The sequence below is a fragment of the Anthonomus grandis genome, chromosome 7 (genome assembly GCF_022605725.1).
Source record: "Anthonomus grandis grandis chromosome 7, icAntGran1.3, whole genome shotgun sequence".
Lineage (NCBI taxonomy): Eukaryota > Metazoa > Arthropoda > Insecta > Coleoptera > Curculionidae > Anthonomus > Anthonomus grandis.
Genome location: NC_065552.1, coordinates 21,166,727 through 21,179,768, shown reverse-complemented (window position 1 = coordinate 21,179,768; position 13,042 = coordinate 21,166,727). Strand labels below are relative to the sequence as shown.

At 37.0% G+C, this 13,042-nt stretch overlaps 2 protein-coding genes across 2 annotated transcripts in view; both read left to right on the top strand.

Moving 5' to 3' along the window:
- LOC126738415 (unconventional myosin-XVIIIa) overlaps nt 1-13,042 on the top strand; it is a 563,322-nt gene that overhangs the window by 187,658 nt on the left and 362,622 nt on the right. The gene's annotated exons all lie outside the window — the stretch shown is intronic.
- LOC126738416 (uncharacterized) lies at nt 5,656-8,483 on the top strand. The gene is made up of 2 exons (XM_050443750.1): nt 5,656-7,832; nt 7,898-8,483. Exon 1 carries the CDS (start codon nt 5,940-5,942, stop codon nt 7,542-7,544), a length of 1,605 nt encoding a protein of 534 aa, XP_050299707.1. The 5' UTR covers nt 5,656-5,939; the 3' UTR covers nt 7,545-7,832; nt 7,898-8,483.

The window sequence follows — 13,042 nt, the reverse complement described above, 5'->3', positions numbered from 1 at the left end:
AAAACAAAGGTAAGAACACAAAGTCACGGTCTCTCAAATCCATATAATTTGTTCAAAGCTACACGTGTTTCGCTTCTATCGGAGCATCATCAGGCCTAAAAAATACATTAAGATATTTTTCACAACAAGAACGCTTATAAATTATGATAAAACTCATTACCTAGACCTACAGACATCACATTACAACTAACAACAAAGGAAAGCTAGGTTAAGTTAACAATTCCCACCATAGATAAAAATGTATGCCTAAAAAATAAAAAATAAAAAAGTAAAAATGTAAAATGTCACCAGTGGGGAACGATCCAGCAACCTTTAGATTCATAGGCGCGCGTCTAACCCATAGGCCACCAAGTAACTTAATAAAACATGGGGAACAATCCGAACTATATTAATAGGTGTGAATATAAGTAAACAATCTTAACAATAAAAACCAAAAAATATTATATAATATATATATATATATATATATATATATATATATATATATATATATATATATATATATATATATACGTGAAAATATCGTTCACACACGAAGGACAGGGCTCTTCTTAGCTTTAGTTATTTCCATTTTTTCCAACAAGTCCAGTTTTTTGCCTTTTGAGCACTCATGCAAAATATCCGCTTCCTTAGTTAAAGAAAAACCATTCCAGTAACTTGTCTAAAAAATCTGTTATTGAAAACGCAAAAATTATGATCAAGTACTAGCTTGAGGAGTGTTAAAAGATCGTCAACAATAAATCCTTTTCTTTACGCTGAACTTATTCTTAACCCATTGGGAGTTTTGTACTTTAGATTCAGCACTTAGAGATGAGGTTAAAATATTTTCTAAAAACTCCCTTTTTCGTTTAAACCGCAAATTAAATCACCTTAAGACATCTCAAGTTCAATCTTTAAGACAAAATAATAATAATGTATACCGTAGGCAGCTAGGAAAATGTCACTTTTAATTTCATAAAAGGTACTTGAATTTAACAAATGTGGCTTTTACACCGGACGAGGAAAGTTTTTTGAATCTTAATTTAAAGTATAACTTTTCTAAGAAGACTTACTTGCGCACGCGGGAGACCTTTAGCTGTGGAGGCTGAGAGTGTTTTGCAGACTACTGATATTCATAATAAAAACATTTTGCGTGCTAAAATAATAAATTTTTTAAATTCTAATATTAACTTAAATTCTAATAAATCTAATTTTAATAATAAACATCTAACTTCTCTTAAAAATAAAATAAAAAGAATCACTATTTATACCTTTCGAAAGATGACAAGGGTAATTGCCTGATTATACCTAAGAGTGTACAGGAAAAAGGTGGCTGATCTCTGTTTATTCTACCGTTATTATCACGGTAAGTGCTTCTCTGAGCTAGCAGGCCTGATTCCACCCAGGGCTGTTCCGGCAAGAAGGACGCGTCTAGCAGTTGCGGCTCATCAACATCGAGTCCACCTGCCTACCCCAAGGACGTCGCTGTATCGGGACTCATTCATCTGGAGAACATCTTCTTTGTGGAACAAGCTTCCACCACACATATTTCCCGACGCATACAACCTACATCGATTCAAGATAAATGCCCACAAATATCTTCGCGCAAGCACCACTCCAAGGGTGACATAGGACTTTCCTCTTGTGCTTGTGTTTACCATAAAAAAAAGAGGGATGATTACATAGAGAAGGTTTTGGATTTTTTGGGTTCCGGTGACTTTGTTAATGTAAACAAAGACCCTACTAGTTATTTTTTCTCTAAGGTTAAACAAACCCTTGATAGGTGCAATCTGACTTTAGAATTTGTTCATACTAGGAAAGAAAAATTATAACCTATGAATCCCAGAACTCCTCGCCTCTACGGCCTTCCTAAAATCCATAAACCCAATCTCCCTATTAGGCCAGTAGTATCGTTTGTAAACTCACCTTGTTATAACTTGCCAGCTTGGTTAAATACCACACTCAAAGATGTAACTGGTTTCAGAAGTACTTATTCCACATAAAATTCAGTAGAGCTGACATTTTTTTTTTAAATATCTGCATACCAGACGGTTCAAAATTAATTTCTCAAGAAGTTAAGAACTTATTTCCAAGCATTCCACCTGGTGATTGCCTTGATCTAGTCAGGTCCCTTTTGCTTAAGTCACCGCTTGACAGATTTATTGTTGATGATCTTTTAACACTCCTCAAGCTAGTACTTGATCAGAATTTTTTCGTTTTCAACAACAGGTTTTTTAGACAAGTTACTGGACTGGCAATGGGGTCTTGCCTCTCGCCTCTTCTGAGTGAGATTTTTATGCACCAGTTGGAGAACAGGATTGTCAATCGGAAGTTTGGTACTTTTTTCACTGTATATAGGAGATACGTGGATGATATTTTTGTGGTATGGAATGGAAATGATCTGGAATTGGCGGATTTCCTCATTTCTATAAACTCTCTTCACGCAAATATCTCGTTTACCATTGAAGAAGAAAGAGATGGAAGGTTGCCTTTTCTTGATGTGCTTGTTTAAAAAAATACCAACAAACTTGAATTTGAGATTTACCGCAAACCCACCACTACGGACAATGTCATCCAATATTCCTCAAACTCCCCTTATTCCTACAAATTTGCCTCTTTTAATTCCTTTTTCTATCGCCTTTTTAACATCCCCCTTTCTAGAGAAGCTTTCCTTGATGAACTAAATGTAATTAAACATATTTCTTTTAATACTGGTTTTCCACTTGATATAATTAATCGCCTTTATTCTAAATTCTATAATAAATATAAACTCAGTTACAACTTAATCCATCTTAATAATGAAAATAGTCACCTTTTTAGATCAATTTAATTTTTTGGTAATATTTCTTTTCAGCTTGCAAAGTTTGTCAAGTCTACAAATCGCACAATTGCTTTTAAAACTACAAACAGTTTAAAAAGGCAGCTAGTTAGTACAATAGATCAAGCGGATTTCTTTTTAAAATCAGGGGTATATTCATTAAGATGTAATGACTGTAATGCCATTTACATAGAGCAATCAGGGAAAAAAAATTCCACCAGAATAAAGGAAAATACAATACATACAATGTTTGATTAAGTTACTTGGTGGCCTATGGGTTAGAAGCGCGCCTATGAATCTAAAGGTTGCTGGATCTTTCCCCACTGGTGACATTTTACATTTTTCATTTTTTTATTTTTTATTTTTTAAGCATACATTTTTATCTATGGTGGGAATTGTTTTTGAAGGTGGTAGACAATGGTACAGTGAAAACATCTTGTCGGACTTGCATTGTCTTATTTATTTATTGTAACACGACGTTTCGGTTGGTAAGTATCTCCAACCGTTATCAAGTGTAAACTGAAAGCAAACTACTATTCTATAGGCTTATATACTAGATGTGTGCAGCGATTTGGAAGGGGGGGGAAGGGAGGGAAAGTCATCCGTGAAAAAGAGTTGGAGGGGGGAAGGACACGCGTCTCTCTAGATCCTACACTGTCCTGAGAGTAGAGGCTTCCAGATGTTGGGTATATCGACGCTTGGCTGGCTGAAGATCCTCTGATTCTGTGAAATGAAAGCTGCCTCTACGAACTTCCTCTTCCGCCAGTGCTGTTCCTTGTGCAGAATCTTGGCTTCTGACCAATGGATATTGTGTCCATTATGCCACGCGTGCTCTGCTATCCCCGATTTGGAAACCTCTCCTCTTTGGGTCCAGCTGCGATGTTTCTTCGCTCTGATTTCTAGGGGGCGCTTCGTTTCACCTATGTATGAGTCACCGCACTCACATGGGATCCGGTAGACGCAATTTTTGGTATCCACCATGCCATCTGGTTTGGTCTTTGAAACCACGCTTCTGATAGTGGTGCTAGATCTAAAGGCAGTTCTAATATTGTACTTGCTGGCAATGCGTCGGATTTGTTCCGATGTACCCCTAATGTAAGGTATGGGTAGAAGTCTGGTTGTCGTGGTGGCCTCGTCTCTGATTTGATTTGGACGCGTCCTTTGGATGGTCCTACTTATTAGCTTCTTTGGATATCCATTCTGTTGTAGGTCTTTGTAGATGGTATCCACTTCAGTCTTGAGATCCTCGTCGTTTCTACAGATGGTTCGAGCTCTATTGTAGAGGGATCTTATGATGCCTACTTTGGTGGTTGCAGGATGGTTGGACTCATAGTGCAGATACTGGCCCGTGTGTGTTGGTTTTCTATAAACTGAAGTTCGTAGATTTCCGCCGACCTTTTTAACGAGAACATCTAGAAAAGGTAGAGCTGAGTCCTTTTCTGTCTCCATCGTGAATTTGATTGTTGGTCTGAAACTGTTGAGGTGAAGCAGAAACTCCTGAAGTGCTTTTTCCTCTTTGTCCCAGATGATGAAGGTGTCGTCCACATATCGAAGCCAGAGCTTCGGTTTGCACCGGGAGGCATCTATTGCATGTTCCTCAAACCATTCCATGAAGATGTTTGCTATTACTGGGGAAAGAGATGAACCCATCGGAAGTCCTTCGTCTTGGGCGTAGAATCTATCCTTGACCTGAAAGTAAGAATTACGAAGACAGATCTCCAAAAGTTCCATCACCCCGTCCAGAGGCAGTGTGGTCCGAGTTGAGAAAGCTGCATCCTTGCTTAGTTTGTCTCGGATGATGTTAAGAGACTCTCCTATGGGTACATTGGTGTAGAGACTTTCGACATCAAAACTCACCAATCTGTCATTGGTCTCGACTTCGATCCCTCCAAGAAGGTCTACAAAGTGGGCAGAGTTTCGCACGAAAGACGCTGCATTTCCCTGGATCGGTCTAATGATCTCCAAAAGGAATTTCGAGAGTTCTGATGTCGGCGAATTTCTAGAGCTCGTGATGGGCCGCAGAGGCATTTGCTCCTTATGAATCTTGGGTAGTCCGTATAGGTGTGGAGGTTTGCTATAATGTGGTGTCAGCCTAAAGCGTACCGCATCCGACAATGTTGAGGAGTACTTTTTAAGTGCTCTGTAAATTCGACCTTCTATGGTTGTCGTCGGATCCTTAGATAGTAGCCTGTATTCGCCTTTGTTCAAAACTTCCTCAACCTTGTTTTCGTAGGTTTCCAGGTCCATAATCACAGTTGCATTGCCCTTATCTGCAGGAAGAATTTTGATGTTCTTTTCACTTCTGAGGGTCCTGAGAGCTGTTTCCTCTTCTTTGCTGATGTTCTGCAAAGGTTTCTGTTTTTTAAGTGAGTCTAGAGCAACCCTTACCTCGTGTCGAAATTCATCGGCCACAGGACGTGGTAGGTGGATTGATTCTACTGAGGACACTATGTCTATAAAGGATGGTTTTGAGGATATAGCGAAGTTTAGTCCTCTGTTTAACACCTTCTGTTCAGCATCGGTAAGGGTTCTTTTTGACACATTAATGATGGTGGCGGGGAGGTTAGAGGTTGGTGCTGGTTGAGTCCTGTTGGTTCGTCTGGATTTAAGGTTTTGGAGTTTTGAAAGGTGGCTTGCTCTTAGCTTTTCTCTTAGTTTTTGGCAAGTGAAGTCTATTTTGTCAAAGATTGGTTGATAGTCTTCCTCCAATGTAACTTCTTTGATTTCTTCGAATCGCTGAATGCATTCGATTTCTATTTTTGCTTTCTTCCAACGGTGGTAGCTAAGTTGAGATCGCAGCAGCTCCATACTAGCACGTTCAAGACCGAAGTTCGCCACCATCATTAATGTGTCAAAAAGAACCCTTACCGATGCTGAACAGAAGGTGTTAAACAGAGGACTAAACTTCGCTATATCCTCAAAACCATCCTTTATAGACATAGTGTCCTCAGTAGAATCAATCCACCTACCACGTCCTGTGGCCGATGAATTTCGACACGAGGTAAGGGTTGCTCTAGACTCACTTAAAAAACAGAAACCTTTGCAGAACATCAGCAAAGAAGAGGAAACAGCTCTCAGGACCCTCAGAAGTGAAAAGAACATCAAAATTCTTCCTGCAGATAAGGGCAATGCAACTGTGATTATGGACCTGGAAACCTACGAAAACAAGGTTGAGGAAGTTTTGAACAAAGGCGAATACAGGCTACTATCTAAGGATCCGACGACAACCATAGAAGGTCGAATTTACAGAGCACTTAAAAAGTACTCCTCAACATTGTCGGATGCGGTACGCTTTAGGCTGACACCACATTATAGCAAACCTCCACACCTATACGGACTACCCAAGATTCATAAGGAGCAAATGCCTCTGCGGCCCATCACGAGCTCTAGAAATTCGCCGACATCAGAACTCTCGAAATTCCTTTTGGAGATCATTAGACCGATCCAGGGAAATGCAGCGTCTTTCGTGCGAAACTCTGCCCACTTTGTAGACCTTCTTGGAGGGATCGAAGTCGAGACCAATGACAGATTGGTGAGTTTTGATGTCGAAAGTCTCTACACCAATGTACCCATAGGAGAGTCTCTTAACATCATCCGAGACAAACTAAGCAAGGATGCAGCTTTCTCAACTCGGACCACACTGCCTCTGGACGGGGTGATGGAACTTTTGGAGATCTGTCTTCGTAATTCTTACTTTCAGGTCAAGGATAGATTCTACGCCCAAGACGAAGGACTTCCGATGGGTTCATCTCTTTCCCCAGTAATAGCAAACATCTTCATGGAATGGTTTGAGGAACATGCAATAGATGCCTCCCGGTGCAAACCGAAGCTCTGGCTTCGATATGTGGACGACACCTTCATCATCTGGGACAAAGAGGAAAAAGCACTTCAGGAGTTTCTGCTTCACCTCAACAGTTTCAGACCAACAATCAAATTCACGATGGAGACAGAAAAGGACTCAGCTCTACCTTTTCTAGATGTTCTCGTTAAAAAGGTCGGCGGAAATCTACGAACTTCAGTTTATAGAAAACCAACACACACGGGCCAGTATCTGCACTATGAGTCCAACCATCCTGCAACCACCAAAGTAGGCATCATAAGATCCCTCTACAATAGAGCTCGAACCATCTGTAGAAACGACGAGGATCTCAAGACTGAAGTGGATACCATCTACAAAGACCTACAACAGAATGGATATCCAAAGAAGCTAATAAGTAGGACCATCCAAAGGACGCGTCCAAATCAAATCAGAGACGAGGCCACCACGACAACCAGACTTCTACCCATACCTTACATTAGGGGTACATCGGAACAAATCCGACGCATTGCCAGCAAGTACAATATTAGAACTGCCTTTAGATCTAGCACCACTATCAGAAGCGTGGTTTCAAAGACCAAACCAGATGGCATGGTGGATACCAAAAATTGCGTCTACCGGATCCCATGTGAGTGCGGTGACTCATACATAGGTGAAACGAAGCGCCCCCTAGAAATCAGAGCGAAGGAACATCGCAGCTGGACCCAAAGAGGAGAGGTTTCCAAATCGGGGATAGCAGAGCACGCGTGGCATAATGGACACAATATCCATTGGTCAGAAGCCAAGATTCTGCACAAGGAACAGCACTGGCGGAAGAGGAAGTTCGTAGAGGCAGCTTTCATTTCACAGAATCAGAGGATCTTCAGCCAGCCAAGCGTCGATATACCCAACATCTGGAAGCCTCTACTCTCAGGACAGTGTAGGATCTAGAGAGACGCGTGTCCTTCCCCCCTCCAACTCTTTTTCACGGATGACTTTCCCTCCCTTCCCCCCCCCTTCCAAATCGCTGCACACATCTAGTATATAAGCCTATAGAATAGTAGTTTGCTTTCAGTTTACACTTGATAACGGTTGGAGATACTTACCAACCGAAACGTCGTGTTACAATAAATAAATAAGACAATGCAAGTCCGACAAGATGTTTTTTTATGGTGGGAATTGTTAACTTAACCTAGCTTTCCTTTGCTGTTAGTTGTAATGTGATCTGTGTAGGTCTAGGTAATGAGTTTTATCATAATTTATAAGCGTTCTTTTTGTGAAAAATATCTTAATGTATTTTTTAGGTCTGATGAAACACGTGTAGCTTTGAACAAATTATATGGATTTGATGAGACCGTGACTTTGTGTTCTTACCTTTGTTTTGTTTTTGTTTGGTCTCTTAGAGAAAAATGGATGATACGTTTCTAATTGGATTACATATTTAAAATTAGTCTAATTTGTACCCTTATGACTACATAAAAAAAAGTAAATTTGGTTCCAATGCTTATGAAGCATTGTTTAGAAGAGTTTTAGAGTGTTATTAGAGCATTTCACGTACACTAAAAACTACTATATACCTACTTAGGGACCTAGATGTAAGGAAAACTATGATTGTATTGTTTATATGTTTTTAAAATATTGAATAGCGGCATTGCTCATTGCTGATTGCGCATTAATGATTACTGAAATAGCCTGATGGCTGTTTGTAGGCATTAGCAATACATAATCTCTCTTTTAAACGAAAAATAACTGGTTTTATTGTTAATTTTGAATGGTTTTAAGAGGGTAAATATGAGATGCATGTAGGCAGCATACTGAACCGCTACATTGTCAGATTATATATGGACAAGTTTTGCTCGATTCCCGGATGTAAGAAGATGTTTATTTCTTTATCGCGTAATAATATGGTTTTTTGAAATATAAAACTGAAAATGGCAATATCGTGGCTCAATTTTCTGCCTGCATGGTATAAAAATAAGACCTATATTAGGAGGCGTGCAGACAGCGCATTCGACCGCTGTGTTGCCAGACGTGTTCCCGAGTGTTGATTTTTTTAGTGTAACCATAAAAAAATAAAAATTGTAAGTCAGACAATCACTGATATTTTGTTCGTTGGATTTTTTTTTAAGAACATTTTTCAACGTCTAAGATCAGTTTTTTACTTTTTTTTTTTAATTTTTGGAAAATGTGGTAAAGTAGGTGTCCTATGGTTTTATTGTAAAAATGTCTTTCAACTTTCAAATTTTTAAGCTTTTCAGTTTCAGAAATATAATGTCATTGGCATTTTTTTCAACTTTCTAGGATAGTTTATTGATTTTAAAGATTTACTCCAGAAAAAGGAAGTTTTTTTAATCGAGTCTTTTTTAACTTTTTAAGTTATTTTATTAATTTTAAAAAGATTTCAAGGTGTTTTACAACTTCTAGGGCTAATTTGTTGAATAAAAAAAGTGTTGTCCAGGAATTTTAATTTCTTCTAATGATTTTTTAACTATCCAGGTTAATTTCTTGATTACAAAAAAAATTATGGTGCTTTTTAAATGTCCAGAAATTCGATTTTCTACCAAATATTTGAATAATTTATTATAAATATTAAAATAATAAATTATAAATTAATAAAAATATCTCAATGTTTTTTCCAATGTTCAAGGGAAATTTTTTGATTCTAAAATGATTTAGTCCATTCTTGTTCCAGAAAATTCACTTTTTTATCGATTTAATTAGAATAAGAATAATTTTTCAACTCTCAATGTTAAACAAAGATCGTTAAAAGAAATTGAAATGTCTGGATAAAATATAAATCAGTAAATTAATTTGAAATTAAAAAAAAAATAGAAAAATGAAAATTCCTGGACCAAATCTTCTTTTTAAATATCAACGCAGGGCTAATTTATTCATAAAAAAAAATCCACCAATTTTAATTTTTTTATCCATTTTTCTTTACCTTTGTAGGTTAATTTATTGATTTTAATATATCAAGGCGTTTTAACATGTAAGGTTAATTTGTTGATTTTATTAAAATTTTGTCCAGGAACTTTAATTTCTTCTAACTATTTTTTCTAATTTTTTTTTCAACTTTCAAGGATAATTTGTTGATTTGAACAATATTTTAATGTATTTTCCTACTTTCAAGCTGATTTCGTTGGTTTTATATTTTTCAAGCTATTTTCTAATTTTCAAGGTTAATTTCTTGATTTTAAAGTCATATCAAGCTGTTATCTCTTCTGAAACAAAATTCGTTAAAAGAAATTAAAATTCTTGGACAAAATATTTTTCAAATCAATAAATTTCAGAAATTAATTTTTTTAATCAACTTTTCTCAGCTTTTGAGGTTCATTTGTTGATTTAAAAAAATATTACAAAGTACAAATTTCTTGACAAATTGTCTATAACATTAACAAATTTTCAAAAAACATTATTATTACTACTTAATTATTTACTTACCCAAAAATGCAATTTGATAAGTAAGGAGAAAAATAAAATCCAACAATATATATTCAAAATAACTTTTTATTTTAATTAACTGTATAGATACAAACCTAAAAAAAAACACTAGTACATACACACGTACATAATTATCTAGCAAAATAATGATTACCATAAAAAAATAGTGTCGTAAACTAAAGCAACTAACATTTATAATACAGTCATATTATAAAATCTGTTGGTTTAACACAAAATTAAAACAAACGTTAAGCTCTACTTTTAATACGTCAATTAATCGTCAAAAACGGTTTCGTCTATTGGACAAAGTGACATGGTATCATTAAAGCGTGAAGCCAACCTGTCCAATACACTTTGAACATTTAAAGGATCATGAGATTCATCGGTGGTAGTGGAATTAAAAATGTTGATACTATTATTAGTAATTGTAGCGTCTAAAACCTCACTAATATCACTTTCACTTCCTAGAAACTCATCTGTGTCAAAGTCACTTGTTGTACTCTCTGTAGCGCACGAACAACCACATTCGCAGCTATTCTTCGGTTTGGAATTTTTCCCTCTTCTTTGGATTTGGGATTTTCGTAGCTCCTGGCGTTGTTTTTTAAGATATAGCTCCCTTTTTTGGACATCAGTGAGTTTTTTAGTATTAAATTGTTTCCTTTCAGCATATAATCTATCGAATACCGATGAGCTTAGTTGTCCGCTCAGACAAGCTTGGCTATATCGACTTTTTTTAGTTGGAGGTTCACTAGCTGTACACAGTTGTGTTTTAGGAGGTTGTTTTGGTGTTTGAGGTTTCGCTAATTGCTGACGTATTTGTTGTACCCGTTGAACCATTTTAGGGCAAGGTTTTACTCGCGACTCGTATAGGCGTTCGTAGATATTCTTTTCAGGACATTTTTGTGGAGAAACTATTGTATCATCTTTGGAAGAATCGTCTGGGTTCTCTGCACGTTTTTGGTGGCCAAAATTAAGACTTAACCTAGGAATCTTACTCATAAATGGAATCTTATTGGAGACCTCCTTTGCACTCCGAGTTGTAGAAAGTGAAAACTTGAACATAGGAGCTGAATTGAACTCTTTTATGGCATCTTCTCGGAACTGGAAACCAGGTCTCTGGGGTAACTTGTTACTTATCTCCATTTCGGGTTTTTTGAAGCGAGAAACCAGTTTTTTCTGAGCCCCTACGATTTTTGATAAGTCTTCATCGGTCACTTTAAGACTGTATTCCTTAAACACTTTTTCCTGTACCATTTTGTAACGATTCTCCTCAGTTATATGGGGCAGCTGATTTTTTATCTGATTGTAGATTTTTAGAACAGTTGCTACTTCGTTTTGCCCTATTGTGATCTTTTTCTTTTTTCATTCCACCAAACTTTTGTACGTTAAGGCTGCCATTCCAATATTATGGCAAAGATTCAGGTGTACCCACGGCACCCGTATTTGAGTCGCAGTTCAACTAAAATTCATACCAAAACTGGTATTCAGGTGCATAGATAATCCGCACATGAATTTGCTGCAATGCTCTAAAAAATAAATATTTTTGGTATTTATTTTTGCAAAGAGCACATATAAGCTATTCCTATTATTTGAGAGTTGGGTTGGCTTTATTTTTAAGTGTTAACGATTAGATTAGACTATTTTTTTTACAACACATAAACTTTTTGTATATGTGTTGGATGCAACAACCCTTTTACACCAGAGTTGTTTTGAAAGGATTTTACAACATATTGTTAAAGGAATATTATAGACGGGGGAATACTTGACCGGTTTAATTATCCTTAACGTAATATCAATAAAGTAATAATACACTAATATACTAAATAAATATAACAATTTTCGGTAACGACAGCTATACTGAAATTAACGTCCGTATGCTGCCTCGCGCTAATCCTTCCACGCCACCACTTTTTGCCTGCGAACCATAATTCCAATGTCGCCTCTGAAATTCCATACTCGACCCTTTTTTTCTTTATTTATATTGAAAACTTTTTTCTTTTTTGTCACACTCGACCATCATGCGTTAACATCTGTCCTCAGACTCGATGCTCTCTTCATCTGGAAATAGCAAAATCATTTAAAACAATCTTGATACTTTACTTACACTTAATTTAATTGTTTTTTCATTGCAGTCTATTTCCAACAGATACTCTAGTATTTGGGTCTGTAAACGCAATCTGTTCACACCAACAAAGTCTTTTATTGCTTGGGCCTTTGTTGCTATTAACCAACAGATACTAATTCAAACTTTATTAGTATTTGGAACTATAGCAAATATTTCATTAATCCCAACAGACAATAAAACTTCATTGCCATTTCCCAACAGATACAAAGCCCTTGCTTTAGTATTTGGGTCTCATGGCATTTACGCTTAAGATATTTTATTTACACGCATAAGATAAATAGACGATGCCTTAGCAATATATCTCTTTACAGTTCAACTGTCTAACGGGCATCAGAGACACATTCCCACTCCAATATTTGAACCTTAGACAAAATTCAGAAGCTCACCCAAACACCCTGTACCACGTATATACGTATTAAGCTGAAGTGATAATACAATGGCCAGTGTTTCCTGTTCATATGAATAGTATTTCTCCTGCTCCGGACTAGTTTGCTTGCTAAAACAGACAACCACATAGTTTTCCTTATTCCTCTTTTGAACCAACACTCCCCCAAATCTAGTACTACTGGCGTCAGTGTGTAATTCAGTTTCAAGTTCTGGACTACAAATTGCAAGTATTGGTCCTAAGGACAACCCCGCTCCTACACTATCAAATGCTGCTTGTTGTAACGGTGTCCACTCATATACGGCATCTTTTTTTAATAAACGAGTAAGCGGCTTTACTTCACGAGCACAATCTCCAATGTACCCACGAAAATACCCTGATAGGCCAAGAAATTGTCTAATTTCCCCAACACTAGTTGGAATTTTCATACCAAGCACTGCTTTAGTTCCCTTGTAACCCTGGTTCCACTCCACATTCACCAACTTCTTGGCCTAAATA

Bases quoted from the DNA above. Each gene is read 5' to 3' on its own strand.
- LOC126738416 (XM_050443750.1), top strand. From the start codon at position 5,940: ATGGACCTGGAAACCTACGAAAACAAGGTTGAGGAAGTTTTGAACAAA.